The sequence below is a fragment of the Leptonychotes weddellii genome, chromosome 9 (genome assembly GCF_054177405.1).
Source record: "Leptonychotes weddellii isolate Sample4059 chromosome 9, ASM5417740v2, whole genome shotgun sequence".
Taxonomy (NCBI): Eukaryota; Metazoa; Chordata; class Mammalia; order Carnivora; family Phocidae; genus Leptonychotes; species Leptonychotes weddellii.
In genome coordinates, this window is record NC_138377.1 from 74660655 (window position 1) to 74677347 (window position 16693).

The window sequence follows — 16693 nt, forward strand, 5'->3', positions numbered from 1 at the left end:
GTTTGTTTTTCAGAGTCCATCGTCTCTCGTGGTTCGTCTACCCCTCCGATTTCCCCCGCTTCATTCTTCCCCTCCCGCTACCTTCTTCTTCTTCTTCTTTTTTTTTTTTCTTAACATATATTGCATTATTTGTTTCAGAGGTACAGATCTGAGATTCAACAGTCTTACACAATTCACAGCGCTCACCATAGCACATATAAAAGAAAGATTTTATTTCTTCATTTGAGACACAGATACAGAGAAAGAGCGAGAGCATGAGCAGGGGAGAAGCAGAGGGAGAGGGAGAAGCAGGCTCCCCACTGAGCCAGGACCCCAATGTGGGGTTTGATCCCAGGACCCTGAGATCATGACCTGAGCCGAAGGCAGCTGCTTAACCATCTGAGCCTGCTTTTCTTTCTCCTTAGCTCTCCTTAGCAGATGCAGCTAAAGCCATTGCACACGCAGCAAGGCCTGGCTCCTCTTGCTGCCACTGATTGCAGCCCCTGCTGAAAGGAGAATTCCTTGTTAGTTAGTACCTAGTTTTGGATTATTTATGTGGTGAGTAACTAAGATCTCAAGTCAAACAGATTTAAACAACATAAAAGGAAGGTATTGGCCCAGAGGACTGAAATGTTTGGCAGGAGGAGGACTTTAGGTGAGGTTTGATCCAGCAGTTTCAAACGATGGCACCATAGGCCTGGACTCCCTCTGCCTCTCTCGATGCTTCCTTCACCTTCATGCTCCAGAGGGTTGTTGCTGCCAGCCTAACCTCACTCCTCTGCCCCCAGTAGCTCTGGACACTCCTCTCAATACCATTCATATTGTACCAATGGGCTCACTGCTCTACACTGCATGGTTCAGAGAAGAGAGAACATTTCTCTCAAGAGTTGGAAGAAAAGTCTGAGGGGCTTGGCTCTCATAGGCTTGAACTGAGCCACATGTCCATTCCTGAACCAATTTTTGTGACCAGGGGGATGAAATACTCTCATTGGCTGAAGCCAATCATGACCCACCCCGGAGAGGTGTCTATCCCACCCAAACCTTGTGGCTCAGATGGAGGGTGGGGAAGTAGGGAGTGCTCTGCAAAGGAAATTTCGGGTCTGGATCACCACAAGGGTAGATGGGTGACAGTGGGAAAAACCCAGACGTCTGCTATAGGGCTGTGTGACAAGAGGCAGGAGCAATGCCAGCCGGCCAGGGGGCGCCCACCCTAGCACTCCTGCACCTTCAGGCACAGGGGCTTGCCTCCGAGCTGGACAGGATGAGGCAGCAGGCACCCAACTCCTTTGAGGGTGCTCAGCGATGCCCTTCCCAGCGTCCGAAGGGCCTCCTTCCATGGTTCCGTCCTGGTCTCCAGTCATCCTCAGCTGGGGCCTGCTCCCAGACCTGGCCTCTGCCCCCAGCTGATGGAGCTGCTTTCCAGCTCAAGAAGCCCCACTTTGGGAGTCTCCCAGCCTAGAGGACATAGGGAGAGTTGGGGGTCACAGGGGTGGCGTACAGAGGGGCACACCCTCCCCCCTAACTCCTCTGCCTCATTTCCGTTGGATCCCTGCTTTACTCTTTTTTTTTTTTATTAAAGATTTTATTTATTTGACAGAGAGAGACAGTGGCGAGAGGGGGAACACAAGCAGGGGGAGTGGCAGGCTCCCCGCCGAGCAAGGACCCTGGGATCATGACCTGAGCTGAAGGCAGGCGTTTAATGATTGAGCCACCCAGGTGCCCCCCTGCTTTACTCCTGAGACAACTGGGTCACTGGAAAACCAGAACCAATGTTGGAAAGGTAGTAAATTTTTCAGAAGTTTATTGATCAATAGATTGTTTCGTTTGTTTGACACTTCTAAACAAGATTACAAAAAAATAGAAGCATTGTGTATTAACTGCATTGGCTAATGGACACGTAACTTGATACACTCTTAACTTAGGCCCATGTTTACCTGATTAAACTCAGTGGTTATCTGTCATAAGAGCGTTATTTCTCTGCTACATTCTGCGGAGGAAATAAACAGCGCCTCCGTTAACCGCTTTCCTGATCTTCAAGGCAATTTGCCTGGGGTACTGCTCTGGGCGTAATGAAGGAGTGTAATGGTGCAAAGTGGGGAGGGCCCAGGGGTGGCTGTCAGGCCGTGACTGGTGGCTAAGCCCCCCGCTGGGCAGTGGGCTGCAGCGTAAGACATTCGCTGTGTGGTGGACAGGCGGCTTCTCGGGAGGCCCAGCAGAAGCATGGCAAAGGGCTGTGGTCAGGGGTGGTGGGGCCAGGGCTCTGCGGAGGCTTCCCCTGTGGGCTGGTAATCAGGGTGCGGGTTGAGGGGAGGGCAGGAGGCATTGGCTTCTCCGCACATGCTCTTTGACCCGCCTGGACACTCAGTCCCATGATACAGAATTTAATTCCTCAAAGGCCCACCGTCCTGCAGGAGGAACCACAACTCCAAATCGAAAGATGCTATAGCTCCATAATGACAAGTGCTCCGAGGAGAACCCAGTCCAGCCCCGGAAAGACGAAAGTCAGCTAGATGAATGGCCCTCCCCATCGCAGGGGGACCCGTGGGCCATGCCAGTGTGCAGTAAGGAAGGACTCCATGTACAAAGCTGGGCTGGAGCACAAGGCTGGAGCAGGTTGGACATCTGCATGTCGCCACGAAACCGGAGGGTTGTGAGAGGTCTTGGTGCAACGTTTCTTTACAGATTGGTTCAGGAGGGCCTCACTGGCAGGCTTCCAGCTTGCAAGCTGACTTTGGGAGGGGGAGGCCGAAATTGACATCCCCCCTAAACTCAAGGCTGCGGAGGTTTGTTACCTGGTACCAGGGGCTGTGTGGAAAATGGAGTCAACATTCTTAGATCTTCTTCCGTGGAGTTGTGGAGAGCATGGAGAGTCTCAGTGCTAGAGTTTAATCTACTTCCACCCTCCTGCCCTGCTGCGAACGCTCTGCCGAGGGAGTACTTTGAAAACTGGGGTGATGTGGGGAAGGCAATGCGGTCGGGCAGTGTGAACAGAATTCTAGAGCGCTCTGCTCTCCCCCAGCCCTGCTGCACGGGGAGGCAGGATAAGGGGTGTTTTGGACACAGACTCAAGGAACTTTGTGCAGGTCCTGGGAACATACGGGTCCCTCATCCTTGGCAGCCATCCCTGAGGTTTTCCAGGGCTTTTCTTTCCAATCAACTTTTTCACAACGAATGACTTTATGTTGTAAGAGAAGATGTTAAGAAAAATGGGCATGTGATTTCCTTTTTTTTTTTTTTCTTTCTCAGCAGGGAAAGGATGCAGCTGCCAGATGTTCTCCCACCTGACGGCATGGGGGTGGCGATCACAGTGCCACGAGAAGTTTCCTTCCGTGTAGAAAGCAGAAACCTCAGTCTGCTAAAGGCTTTCCTCTATGTCTCTGCATAGACAAAACTGGGCCATATCTGCATATATACCCATTGACAAGTATCAACAATACATACTCATAAAAACAAACTGGGGGTTCTAGAGGGGAGGGGGTGTGAGGATGGGTTAGCCTGGTGGTGGGTATTGAGGAGGGCACATTCTGCATGGAGCACTGGGTGTTATGCATAAACAATGAATCATAGAACAACAAAAAAAAAAGAATACATACTCATGTGGTGTATGTGTGTGTATATATATATATATATATATATCTTTATGACGATTGGGAAGAACTAAAGGAACAGGATAATTCTGAATGGAAAATCAGCTAACCCTGGCATCGCTAAACCTTTGGACCAATGAATTCTCTCTTCTTCGCTCTGCTTTGCCCTTTGGAGGACCCCCTTGTGGGTACACACTTGGGCAGTCCTCATGCGTTCACCAAACCATCTGCTTATATTACAGTACTGACATAAACCTTTCTTTGCTACGTATTTGATTAATTTCAAAGTGCTTATTAAGATTAAAAATCCTATTATGAATTTACTTCTCTTAAAGTGATAGTATTTAAAAAGTAAACTAGGGAGTGTGAGGGGTGGCATCTGGATAAAATAAAAATGTTAAGTCTGCATTTCTGACCCTGATGTCACAGGCAATATCATAAAAAGAAAAAACGGTGGTTTCTGGAAGGCTCGGGCGGGACTGTTCTGATTTCCTTCACTTCGGTGCCATGTGGCCATCACCATTTTGTGCCTCTCTTTTGTATTGTGTAAATAACAATGGAGTAGCCCACAGAGGAGGGAAGGTGGCAGTGAGCATTACCCGCTCCGCCTCCGCCTGACGGGCACCTGAGCGAGTGGACCAGAGAGCTTTATCCGGAGACTTAGAGAGAGAACACTCAGGAACCAAATCCCGCCTTGTGATGGGCATGCACACTATGAGCCTCACAGCCTTTTGAAGAAAAGGCTTCATATGAAAGATTCTGTCCTGTTTCTGTATAAAGGCTTTTCTTGTAAGAAAAACTAGACATAATAAAAATGCCCATTTTTTTAAAATAAAAAGTGTCTAAAGCTAGAGAATGACCTTTACTACCTGACAACCTGAGGCGGGCTGACCTTGCATTCCCCTTGGGTCCCTAGGCCCCCCACACTGCAGGCACCAAGACATGGGTTTAAATTTAAATCCTGTCATTGACCAAGGAGCCTTGGGGACATGTCACCACACTGACGACTGCAGAGAACCACCTCTTTCCTTTACTGTAGTTTCATTATGATAAATAGACTTTGCTACAAATTATTGGACAGACCAGTAAGAAAAGCCGACCTTCAGACTTCAACATGACTTGAATACTAGAAATCTTGCCAGGGGCTAATAAAGGTTCTGAGTTTCAAATTCCCAACCAAATGCAACTTTGCTGGGAAGGTCTGGGGTGGGGGGAGCTCTGGGTGGGTTAGTCAGGGGGCTGCTGGGTATCACAGATGCTCTCTGCTGGCCTGGCTGCCTGTCCTGCTCGAGCCTGCAGGAGGGATGGGGGCAAACACAGGCACAAACCCGGGGGAAGCAGTCTTCTCTTTGGTAGATGGCCTGGAGAGAACAGAAACCTTCTGTGCTCTATTATGTTCCACTCTCAACACAGCAGGAAACGAAATAAATAAGATCAACTTTGCTCCCTCCTGGTACCCTCTAAGGGACAGACAGGAGCCAAGGCAGGTGCATGATGATGTGTGGCCCAGCGCAGCTCAGGCTCGCCAGCTCCGGAAGAGCCCCCGGCTCACTCCCTGTGGTTGTGGGATTCTATCCAGAAATGTCTATGTCTCTCCAGGCTTCCCAGTACTCTTTGGTCAATTTCTCTTTCTTCTCAACCCTTCAATCTCCTTATCCCACCCCACCCCCCCGCCTCCCAATATTTTAATAGAAACTCAGGGAATTTTAGAGGTGAAAGAACCTCATCTAGTGACCTGTGTCTGCCCTCCTCATTCCACAGGTGGGGAAACTGAGGCACAGAGAGGGCAGTGCCGTGGCCAGGGTCAGTAAGTCAGTGGCAGCACGGGCCTCAGGCCTGGGCCTCCCCCCCTCCCCCCCATCCCTACCGCCCGTTGCCTGCCCTGAGAGCAGCCCACCCCTCAGTCGGCCTTTGGCAAGGACTTCCTGTGGGAGGGGGGCACGAGGTGGGGGGGCAGGCTGTTGGGCAGCTCGTAGCCGTCGAGCTTGATCTTGATGAAGTGCTTGGCCAGCGCGAACTCCTCCTCATCCAGCATGCCGTCACAGTCACAGTCAGCCAGCTTCCAGATCTTGCCCAGGACGCTGTTGGGCAGCTTGGATGTCACCATCTCCTTCTTGGCGTTGACACCTGATATCTTGCCGTTGACAGGCGACAGGGTGTAGAAGAGCTCATCGTAGATGGGCTTGTCTTTGGCCACGACCCACTCCTCCTCGTCGGCACCCTCCTTGGCGCCTTCCCCGTAGCCCTGGTTGAAGGGGCCCTCAGTGGTGCCGTCGAAGGCCCCACCCTGCACGAGCTGCGTGGGCATGCTTATCTCCTCCTGGCTGATGAGGTTCATCAGGGACGAGATCTTGCTGCTCAGCATGTTGTCCACTGCCTCGATCAGCTTGGGTTTCAGCGAATGGAATTTGGTGAAGTCATAGTTCTCCAGCTGTTCCTGCAAGAGGAGAAACCACAGACTTGGTCACAGGCCCTTGCTTAGGAAGCAGACAGGGAGAGGGCGAGCTGTAGGCAGAATTTTCCCTTAAGCAGACATCCCATCCCTGGGCTGCTCCAGAGCTCTCTCTCTTTGGTGGGGTCCCCACACCCGAATTCACCAGATCCAGGAGCGGCTTTTGGAACAAGAAACAAGATGCATAGAACACAACTTTTTTTTACAGTAGCTAATCTTTGGTGGGCAGCCACGTGAGGGATTGCTGTCCCCTAGAGCTTCTGGACACCCTTCCTTCAAGCTTGCCTTTGTGTGTGTGTGTGTGTGTGTGTGCTCTAGAGATTAAACATTTTACCTTCTAAGATGATCTTATGACATACTTCTGTTGATCTTTACAACAATGCTGGGAGTAAGGAAGGGCAGGGGTGAATAACCCTGTTTGATGGACAGCACATGGGGTGTTCTGACAGAGCCAAAACGAGAGCACCTGGCTCCTGCCTCCTCTTGACTAATGCTCTTTTGTGCTGTAACATGAAGCTGTGTCACAGGGTCTTTTTAGGTAAAACAATTATTTAAGGATGTTGTTTTGGGATGTTAAAAAAATGTTGTTTAAGGTACAAATAAGTAAAAGTTGAAACTGGTAAGTGGGAAAAGAGTAGGAATGGGGAGGGTGAGTAGAAATCCAGCCAGTGGGGCTGAGTATCACTAGCCCGGGCAGGGCAGGTCTCAGCTCCACCTGCCAGGAGAACTGGCCCATTAGCAGACAGAGTGTCAGGAACATGGCAGGAACTGGGGAGGGCCCTGGGACACAGCAGTTGCCCGACTGGGATGGGAGCCAACTGTAGATGCCACATAGGCTCTGTGGATGGCCCTGTAGAAGCAGTCCTTCCTACCTTGGTTCTCCTTGGTTACTCATCCATCCATCCATCCATCCATCCATCCATCCATCCATCCATCCAACCTTGCATCCATCCTTCATCCATTGACCCATCCAACAGTTATTGCCAGGCTCTGTTTGGAGCCTGGGGATAATATAACCACAAAGAGCCACAGTCTCTGCCCTTAGGGAGCTTATGTTCTAAAAGAGGGAAAACATTCTAGTTTTTTTAGTTCCTGTCTACTTTCAAAAAGGGTTTGACTTAGCTTACAGTGGAAAAATGATAACATGAAATAGAAGAAAGTCATTAGAAAGGGAAAAGCTAAGTAATTGAGAGGGAGAGCAAGGGGACCATTACATCAGACTTCTAAGGTGAGAAAAGCTACTGCCCCTCAGACGCCCTGGCTGGGGTGCGGGGGCAGGGGGGCACCCTCTCACTGCCTGAGGGAAGAAACCACCTGATTGTTGCAAGAGACAAACTTTTTCTGAATTATGAGAGGTACCTGGGGCCTTTTATGATCTTCGAAAAATGTCTTCAACAGCAGTTTTGCCAAATAAATGCAGAAAATTCCAGATATGGAAGTTTTTATATGGGCTTTATGCGAAATATTTCTGTTAGGAAAATTCTAGAAGGCCAGTGAGGAGCCATCCAGGTGTGCAATTTTCTGGAGATGAGGTAGGGAGACCCCTGAGTAAAAGAGGTTTCACTCAGACCTGACTGTTCTGGGCAGAAGTAATGTGATGGGCAGTTAGGGGGAAAAAAAGCAAAATTTTGTGCAATCATACATATCACATCTTTATTGTAAAAATTTGGGAAAAAACTGATAGACAAAATAAAAAATTTCAACCACTTATAATTCCATCACCCAGGGATACCTTCTGCTAACTTTCTTTGGGCACATATTTCCAGCCATTTTTATAAATGCGTGCAAGCGTGCGCACACACACACACACACACACACACTCTTTAACTGAAATAAGACCATACTGTTTGACAACTTTCATTTTTTTTTTTTAAAAGATTTTATTTATTTGACAGAGAGAGATAGTGAGAGCAGGAACACAAGCAGGGGGAGTGGGAGAGGGAGAAGCAGGCTCCCCGCTGAGCAGGGAGCCCGATGCGGGACTCGATCCCGGGACCCCGGCATCATGACCTGAGCCGAAGGCAGACGCTTAACGACTGAGCCACCCAGGCGCCCGACAACTTTCATTTTTAAGAAAAGAATGTATCACATCTTTCCCTGATAATAATTTTTATACAACCTTATTCATGAGAGCTGTATAATATCGAACTGTACAGCTGCGCTGTTCTTCGTTTACCCTATCCCTGTGGTTGGACATGAGTCAGAATTGTGGTCTCTAGAGGGTACCAGCAGGGCAGACATTCTGTGCTGTTACTTGCAAGGGGGGCCCTGAGCTTCAGGTGGAGGGACAGAGCTAAAAGCTAAACAGCTTGATGGATGTGTAGGGGGCACGTCCACACTCTTCTCAGTAGCAAACTCTGAGGCCCTCGAACCACACAGGGCCAGGCTGGGCTGACACCCGGCGGGCAGCCGGCTCTCCGCTGAGAGCCACACGGTGGTGCGGGCCCGGTTTCTAAACCCGTTCCGGTTTGCGTGTCGTCTATCCTCACTGACAGACCACGGCCACCTGCATGCCACTCCAATACCAGCACTCAGCGTTGCCGACTGCCGCTCGCTCAGTCAGCCAGGGGAACGGAGAAGGCGAAGCCCAGGAGGAGGAGGAGAGCAGGCAGCCTACACAAAAATCCGAGTGCTGCTGCGGTAAACAAGTCTGGATTCCCCTGGGTGCACAGACACCTACCCTCCTTCCCCATGAATGAGCCTGAGCTCCGAGCATACACAAAGCCCCTGTGTCTGGCCAAGCAGACGAACGAGGGCGGAGTCCGCCCGAACCTTCCAGCTGCCTGCGGGGTCCATGGTTCCTATGGCAATCCGCTGGAAGGGGAAATGGCCACATGTCTGCAGGGGTGGACAGGAAGTAACAGTAGCAGCCACCCCTTGCCTGGAGGGCACAGAGGAAACAAGCCCTCTACTCTCATCCCAAGGCCTGACCAGGGAGTATGGGTGCAAGTGAAACCGTGCCATCCCTGCCCTCCACCGGGTTCGCTCCCAAAGGACTTCTTTGTATTGGAATGAATACACACGGGGGAATTTACAGATTTACCCGTCAGCAGTTATATCCATCAAAGCCAGCAAGCCCGGGATCCTGGAACTTCTCCCTCCCAAGGCACAAAGGTCAGTTCCCAGCCCAGCTCCCTGGCCTCTCTCTTGCCCGCTCACGGCCTGCGTTCACCAGAAGCTGTGTTCCAGTTTACAGTCGGGCTGAGCAGGTGGCGAAGGCTCTGCTGCCCTCTGCCGTGGGAACGCTGCCCCCTCGTCAGCTGAGGGGGGCGGGCTCTCCGAGGAGGGAAACTGAGTCCTCGATCCAAGGGGCCTTGCTAGTGTTCTCACTCTCCAGGCTGGACCCTTCCGTGTGGTAAGTCGGATTCCCTCCCGAAAGGGGGCAGGGCAGACCCAGGCTGCTTCTCCAGCAGGTCACGGGCCTTCAGGCCCGCCCTGTTCCTTGGGGAGTCCCTGAAGGGACTGGGGTGGTGTGATCAGGGCCTGGCCAGCTTCCCAAGGAGGAATCCTCTTCCAGCTTCCAGGGACTTGCTCTGAAAACTGCTGGGCTCTCTATAAGTCGTGTGGGTGTCAGGGCGAGGTCACGGTCCGAGAACTGCACTACCCTCCAGCCTGCTCGATGTAAACACACACTAACTTGCCAAGGAGCTCATCTAACTGTTCACTGGGCACCTGCTACCCCCCTGGGGATATGGCGGTGCCAGGACATGGGTCACTGGCCTCCAGAGCCTCATGAGGTAGAGAGCCACTGAATAAATAAATGAATGACACTGAAGCACCACAGCACTAGGGTTGTAACAAAGAGCACAAGTCCTAACATCAGGCTTGGCTGCCAAAACTTCATTGCCAGCCATAGTCACAGTGGCTAATACTGTAATCCAGAACATACACTCCGTAGGGGCAGGGATGTGTGCTGTTTGTTCACGGATGTATCCCAGGGACCTAGAACAGTGCCTGGCATGGTACACTTAATTAATATTTCTTGGTGAGTGAGTAAATGAACACGGGCAGATGAGGGTACCCGTCGGGTGGCGCTCCTCACTGCCAGGGCTAGGGGCACTCAGGTGTCTACTGCCGGTGCTAAGGCCTCTCCCGAGATGCTAAAACAGGGGCCCATGGCTTCCTTGTCTTCTTCCCCAGGGACCGCCCCCCTGCTCCAGCTCAGAGAGGCCTGGGCTTCCTCTGACGTGGCTGAGCCGAGGCTAACACGGCCGTGAGAAGCTCTGGTCGCCGCGTGCTACCTGTGTTATGGGAGGTCACCTGGGGACAGGTGTGCAGGTCCTGTAAAGGAGGCTTATAGCTGCTTCCTGCTGGGCTCAGGGGTGCCTCAGGTCTTGGGAGTGGCACCTTCTTGTGGGTGGGGCACTGTGGTAGCTCATGAGGCTAATGAGCCACAGAAGCCCCATTAGGCCATAGCGTGCACTGTGTATTTATTCTTAGCTTTCACTGCAGTCAAGAAACCAATTTCCCTTAAAAAATATCTGAAGGATGCAAGGAGACAGCTGTCCCTCAGTTTGCTCATGGGGTGCAGGGCATAGCCCAAGGGCATGAAGGCGGGTCTGCCCAGGAAGACCGCTCCGGAGGCCCAGTAGCCCTCCAATTAGCCATCTTGTGATCAGAACCATCCCCCGCCCCCCAATTCATCCTCTGAGTACAGGACTACCTATTTCATTTCTGGAAGAAAAAAGATGTTCTGGATTTATTTTGAAGCCAGCTAAGTCGTATCTGACCACATGATATATTCCATGCTCTTATCACCTTGAACCCTGCCACCTCAACAGTAAGTATGACCCACTCCTATGTTAGTGTGTCCTTTATAGAAAGTTTACATTACAAAACTCCTCAAGGCCGAAGCGTCCCCTCCTGAGGCCTGTTGATCCTTGCCTCCGCTGCTCCATCTCTCCTCCTCCGACGCCCTCCTGAGGCAGCCAGGCAGCTCGCCGGCCCACCTTCCAGCTGCATATCTTTGACCACTCTTCTTCTAGCCCCCGTCCTCCTCTGTGGCTCAGGGCAGAAGATGGTACCTGGAGGTCTCCAGGGTGTGGCCAGAATTGCAGGATGCTCTGTCTGGCCTAGGTAGTACTCTTTGAAAGTTTGAGCTACAAGTTGAAAACCAGGGGACTTTACATACAAATCTAGATTTGCAGCTTCTTTTGAACCATCCAGGCCTGTGTTCCCACCGGGCAGGTCCGGCCTTTTCCACACAGTGAAGGCGGGGCACAGATTCCCCAACCGGCCCCCACAAGTTCTCACTGTACTCGCACACTTGTTTTCCTCCCGGGAGAGTCCCATTTCCCAGAACCCACATCTCCATCAAATGTGGGAAGACAAGAGAGGATCAAAGAGGGCGATGTGGTTTTTCTTTGCCTGGCCTGCCTCACTAGCTATGGGCATCTGAGTTTGTGTGGCCTGCTTTCCAGGAGGACGGTGGCCTCTAGGGCAGATGGGTCCTTGCTCTGGACAAAAAGGTGGTCAGCCTGGCTCTGTGAGGAGCCAGGTGGGGTGGCCTCGCTTGGGAAGACATGGTCAGCATTGATGTGCTTTACTAACGCCACGGCAGGGTGGTAGATATAGACACACCGGACAGGCCAGGGTGGCTGAACGCAGCACCCGTTTGGGCTCATCTGGGGCTGCTCAGACACAACTCAGGGAGACCCTAAAATCGGGCCCAAAGTTGCCCAATGCCAACCCGTAGGCAAAACCTTTAGTGAGCACAGCTTGCTGCATCTGTGAAGTCCAGCCACGCCCGGAGAGCCCTCTGGGCTCTGAGCAGGGCCCTGAGCCTGCAACAGCAATGCTGCTTGAGTGCGTACTCTCACAGTGCCTGGCGGTCCAGGCTTGAGGGTGCCGCCCGAGGTGACCTCCATGGTCACTGCCAGCTCTTCTTCCCTTAGGGTTCTGGGATTCCAAAAAACAGGGGTCACTTAATGCCAGAACAACTTTGAACACAGCCTAAGAGGCCTGCTCATCTGATTTTTTCACATGACCTAAATTTACTTCTTTTTTGTTACAAATGTAATTTTTTATTTAAAATCAATTTAGGTAACCTAGTATATTATTAGTTTCCGGGGTAGAATTTAGTGATTCATCGGTTGCATACAACACCCAGTGCTCATTACATCACGTGCCCTCCTTAATGCCCATCACCCAGTTACCCCATCCCCCCACCTCCCTCCCCTCCAATAACCCTCAGTTTGTTTCCTAGGGTTAAGAGTCTCTTATGGGGACACCTGGGTGGCTTTGTCGGTTAAGCATCTGCCTTCAGCTCAGGTCATGATCCTGGAGTCCTGGGATCGAGTCCCATATCTGGCTTCCTGCCTCCCGCTCCCTCTGCCTGCAGCTCCCCCTGCTTGTGCTCTCTCTGACAAATAAATAAATAAATAAAATCTTAAAAAAAAAAAAAGAGTCTCTTATGGTTTGCCTCCCCTCTGTTTCTACTTTTCCTTCCCTTCCTCTATGTTCATCTGTTTTGTTTCTTAAATTCCACATATGAGTGATATCATATGGTATTTGTCTTTCTCTGACTTATTTCACTTAGCATAATACACTCTAGCTCCATCCACATCATTGCAAATGGCAAGACTTCATTCTTTTTGATGGCTAATATTTCACTGTATAAATTTACTTCTTGAAATGTGTCCCTTTTTGGTTAAATGTTTTGGGGAGGCAGACAATCTCTGCTTTATTCACAGAAGCCTATTATCATGGATCACCATTAGGAAGATGCATTCATTGCGTTCTCTATCCTTTTTTTTTTAAGAGGGGTGGGGGGAGAGGGCAAGACAGAATCTTAAGCAGCCTCCACACACAGCACGCAGTCTGACTGGGGCTTGATCTCATGACCCTGAGATCATGACCTGAGCCGAAATCAGTTGTTGGATGCTTAAGTGACTGAGTCACCCAGGTGACCCGCATTCTCTATCCTAAACCATGAAACCCTCATGAGTACCCAGCAACCAGCCAGACAAGGTGGCAGTGCCTCTCCAATACCTGCCCATGATGCTACAGTGGGCTCCCAGTACCTGCATTGTCTTGACTTCTGGGAAGTCTCCGGCAGAAATCTGGTATTCTCGCTGCAGCTGAAGGTAGATCTCTGGCAGTCTGCTGATAAGCTCTCTCTTCTTGTTTTCCTTTCCGAACACAGTCGGCATCTCCTTCTTCAGGTGGCTGATAACGTAGGCATGTACCTGAAGGGGAATATGTCAGTAAGGACATGCTATTTAGAACTGCACCAGAAAGATAAACAGGAAGGCGTCTTAAAGGTATCATAACACATAACAGGTGCCCGTGCAGGGCCATGGCCCTCCGGACAGAAGAGTGAGGATCAGGGGGCTGGGGGCTACATTACAAAACTGTTCTGGGCGTCTAGAATGTGAAGTACATGAAGGACCCCAAGATGGCGCTGTCTACAGGTGCCTGGAAAGAGGGTCCCCCCCGCCCCACCGCCGAGTCCGAGCTCCAGAGAGAGCTGGCCTGGGTGTCGGGTTTAAGAGCTGGAGCAGAGGTGGTGGCCAGAACCACAGGAGTGGTTGAGACCACTGAGGGAAAGTGGGCAGAGAAAACCCCACCCAGAAGGATCAGGAGGGGGAGTGGGCTGTGACAGATAAAGGCTGTGGGAGAGAAGGGCCAGGAAGAGGTGACACCTGAGTTGGGCCCCGAAGACTGGGAGGATGTGAGGGAGGGCTGTGGCCATCCAGGAGAGTGGAGAGCGCAGACGGTGCTGTGGAAGTAACACGCTGTGGGCCCTATTTGGGGCAGGGCCGTGTATGTGGCTGTGGCACATCTCAGAAAGTGGGGAAGGCAGACTGCTGTGGGGGCCAGGAGCCGATGGAGGATTAGAATGAGCCTCCGCTAACCTCCTGTGGTGCTGATGAAGGTTCTGGGAGACCAGGGGCCAGCGCAGTGCCGTGAGCTCCCTGCTTTGGAAGCGGGCCGGTGGTGCGTGGCTGGGGATGGGGTGGGGCGACTGACTTGGGCAAGGTCTCTGGCGCTGAGTTGTGCCGAGTCTGCGCAGGGAGCAAGGGGGGTGGGTGGGGCCTGGGCAGAAAGACCTTAGTTCCGGCGATTAACCAGAAGACCTAAAGAAAGTTTCAGCAGGGCCGGTGCCCGGGAGCACCAGGAAACGAAACTGGAGGCTGATGCAAATGGCTGATCTGACGTAAGTGGCTAATCTGCATGGAAATCTGTGCCCAGTGAACAGGGAGATGAAAATTCCTGTAACCTCTCCGTGGAGAGTTTGAACCCCAGGATCTCTATAGATGGTACTGAGGTCCTTTCTGCACAAGACCAGCTGTGTGGGACCATGCCAGACGGCAGAAGCTCCCTCTGGGACAGGGACCCCCAGTACACGAAGGGGAAACTCCAGAAACCCTGATCAGTGAGCCGTAGCAGGCCAGGGACCGTCACCGGAGGGGTGGTGAACCCTGCTGGGTGGGCTCTGCTCGGCTGTGTCACCCCCTTCCTCAACATTTCCACTCTTCTGCTGATTTCCAACTTTAGGACGTGAAGAAATGTTTGTTACAAAAGTTCTCTTTGTATGCCAGAATTCTATAGTGTCATTTAGAAGTCAAGAAAATAAAGTGGGAATGGATGAAAAACAGAACAGTGATGACAAAAAGAAAATGACTAGGTAGCTATGGAAGATCCTTTATTAAAGAAAACAGACTTCTATAATCTTGTGGAAGAATGGAAATTGAATAAAGGGGGTAAGCAGAGACATCTTCTACCTCAGCTGAGAGCCTCTGTGTATGGACACACACTGGGCACAGCCCAGAACATTCTGCTAAGATCTGAAACCTAAAATAAGTGCGTATCATAAACGCGGATGGGCTCAGACCAGACGATGCGAAAGGGAGGTGTCGAAACCTCTCTGTCACTAGTACACTTATTTACCTATTTTTCAAATTAAAACAACTTAAATCATTTATATGATTCTTTGAGAAAGGGAAACCCCAAATTTGGGAATGCTTTATTTAGAGTGTCAGACTTTAACTGCATTCCTGAGGATGTAATGAATACGTGGTAAGACTAGCAATTTCCTTGCCTTGGACAGTGAATGCCTGGCTTGGTTTGGTGGGGCTGGGGAGGGTACTGTATCGCACCGAAGGACTTGGAGGGGCTGCTGTACTCAATTGGGAGAACCAGCAGCCACTAGCTGTCCTTGTGTCATTTCCAGGTGCTCCTGGAACTTCTGGACTGGGCCAGTGGATCCCTCTCCCTTCCAGACTCAGGCCTGTCCCGCGCTGGAGCCAGCCCCAACTGAAGCAGGAACTCCCAAGCTGCTTAGTCTCCTATCTACAAGGGTTTTTACTAAACTCCCACCCCCAGAGCCCAGGCCTGGGGCAGCTGCCGGACCCCTGCAGGGCTTCCCAAGACTCCCTCACTACCTACTAATGTGGACCTTTTGAGTTGCCAGGCCTGTGCTCAGGGAAGGCTGACACCCCACACAGCCGCCGGCCACACTACGATTGGCACTCGGTTTCTGAACACTGCCTGGTACCCAGGGGCCTGCATTACCTGGCCTGACTGCAGGTGATGTGCACCTGCCACAGCTCTCCACCATGGCCTGGCACCTGCTCCCTCATCTCAGCCCTCACGGTGTTCTTTGCTGATGACCAAGACTGCTGGATGGTGGGCTGCCCTTGGACACCAGGCCTCTGGTGCCCTGACAGAAGCTGGGCCTCAATTCCTTCCTCCTTCCACCCTGCCTGGCACTATCTGAGTCATGACCCTCAGGGGCCCTACTCATGTTTCAGGCTGCTCTCAGCCTCAACCTCCACTTCCAGAAAGTTCCACCGGTCTGTTTGGTGGGAGTCTCCTGTTGTGCTTTCTCTGCCTCGCCACCCCCTCCTGCCCTTCCATGGGCATGCTGGCAATAACCCAGGGTCAGATACGATGTATGGACCCTGCCTTTAAGAAGCTTATTGAGTTACAAGGTAAATTATAATCCTTAGAATCATGGAACATTACATCTGTAAGGGACCCCCTGTCCCTTCTAATTGCACTTCCGGTTCCAGGAAATTCACATGACTTACTCAAGGTCACACAGCCACCTTGTGTGGGTGAGGCAGAGCTGTCACTAGCATTCAACTGCCTCATTCCTGTCCTTACAGAGTTAATTGCTTTCTGTGGGGATGCATTAAAAAATCTTACTAAAGCTGTTGAAAATCTGGAACTGAAAATGAACTGTGTCCTATAGAAAATCAGTGTGGAAAACTGTGACTTGATGGGTTTTGATTGTCCCTAAGTCCCAGGGACACTGTGGGAAGGTCATTTAGAGTCTCCCTCCCCATATGAAAAAAACGCATATATTATGGCACATACCACTACGAACACCACGTAGGATGTGGGTACAGACAGCAGTCTTCTGGCAGGATGGCACCTTGTAATTTTCTAAAGACTCTTGGTAAACAGAGGGGACAGCCTGGAGGCACATTCCTGCCCTTCTGGGTCAAAGAAGTTTTTCCAGATAAACACAGGACTGAGGGCCAGACCAGGCGATGGTCCCTGGGGAAGGAGGTGGACACAATCTAAGACCTTTTGTTCTTTATAATGAAAGAAAACTAATTGAGAAGAAGGGAGATAGGAAAGACAAGAGGGAAGAGAAAGGGGAGAAGGGGGAGGCCTGATGAGACCCAGCGCTGGAAGGCCAGGGTCAGGCCCTGCCCCCACTGCC

General features: G+C 51.2%; 1 protein-coding gene across 1 annotated transcript in view; it reads right to left on the minus strand.

Annotated features, from left to right (window-relative positions):
• Positions 1-1763: 1763 nt before the first annotated feature.
• Positions 1764-16693, minus strand: part of EHD4 (EH domain containing 4) — a 79452-nt gene continuing 64522 nt past the window's right edge. Inside the window, exons 5-6 of the mRNA XM_081830969.1 lie at positions 13041-13205; positions 1764-6003 (exon numbers count right to left, since the gene is read on the minus strand). Coding sequence (XP_081687095.1) covers positions 5467-6003; positions 13041-13205 — 702 coding nt within the window. The 3' untranslated portion in view covers positions 1764-5466. The remainder of the gene's footprint in view (positions 6004-13040; positions 13206-16693) is intronic.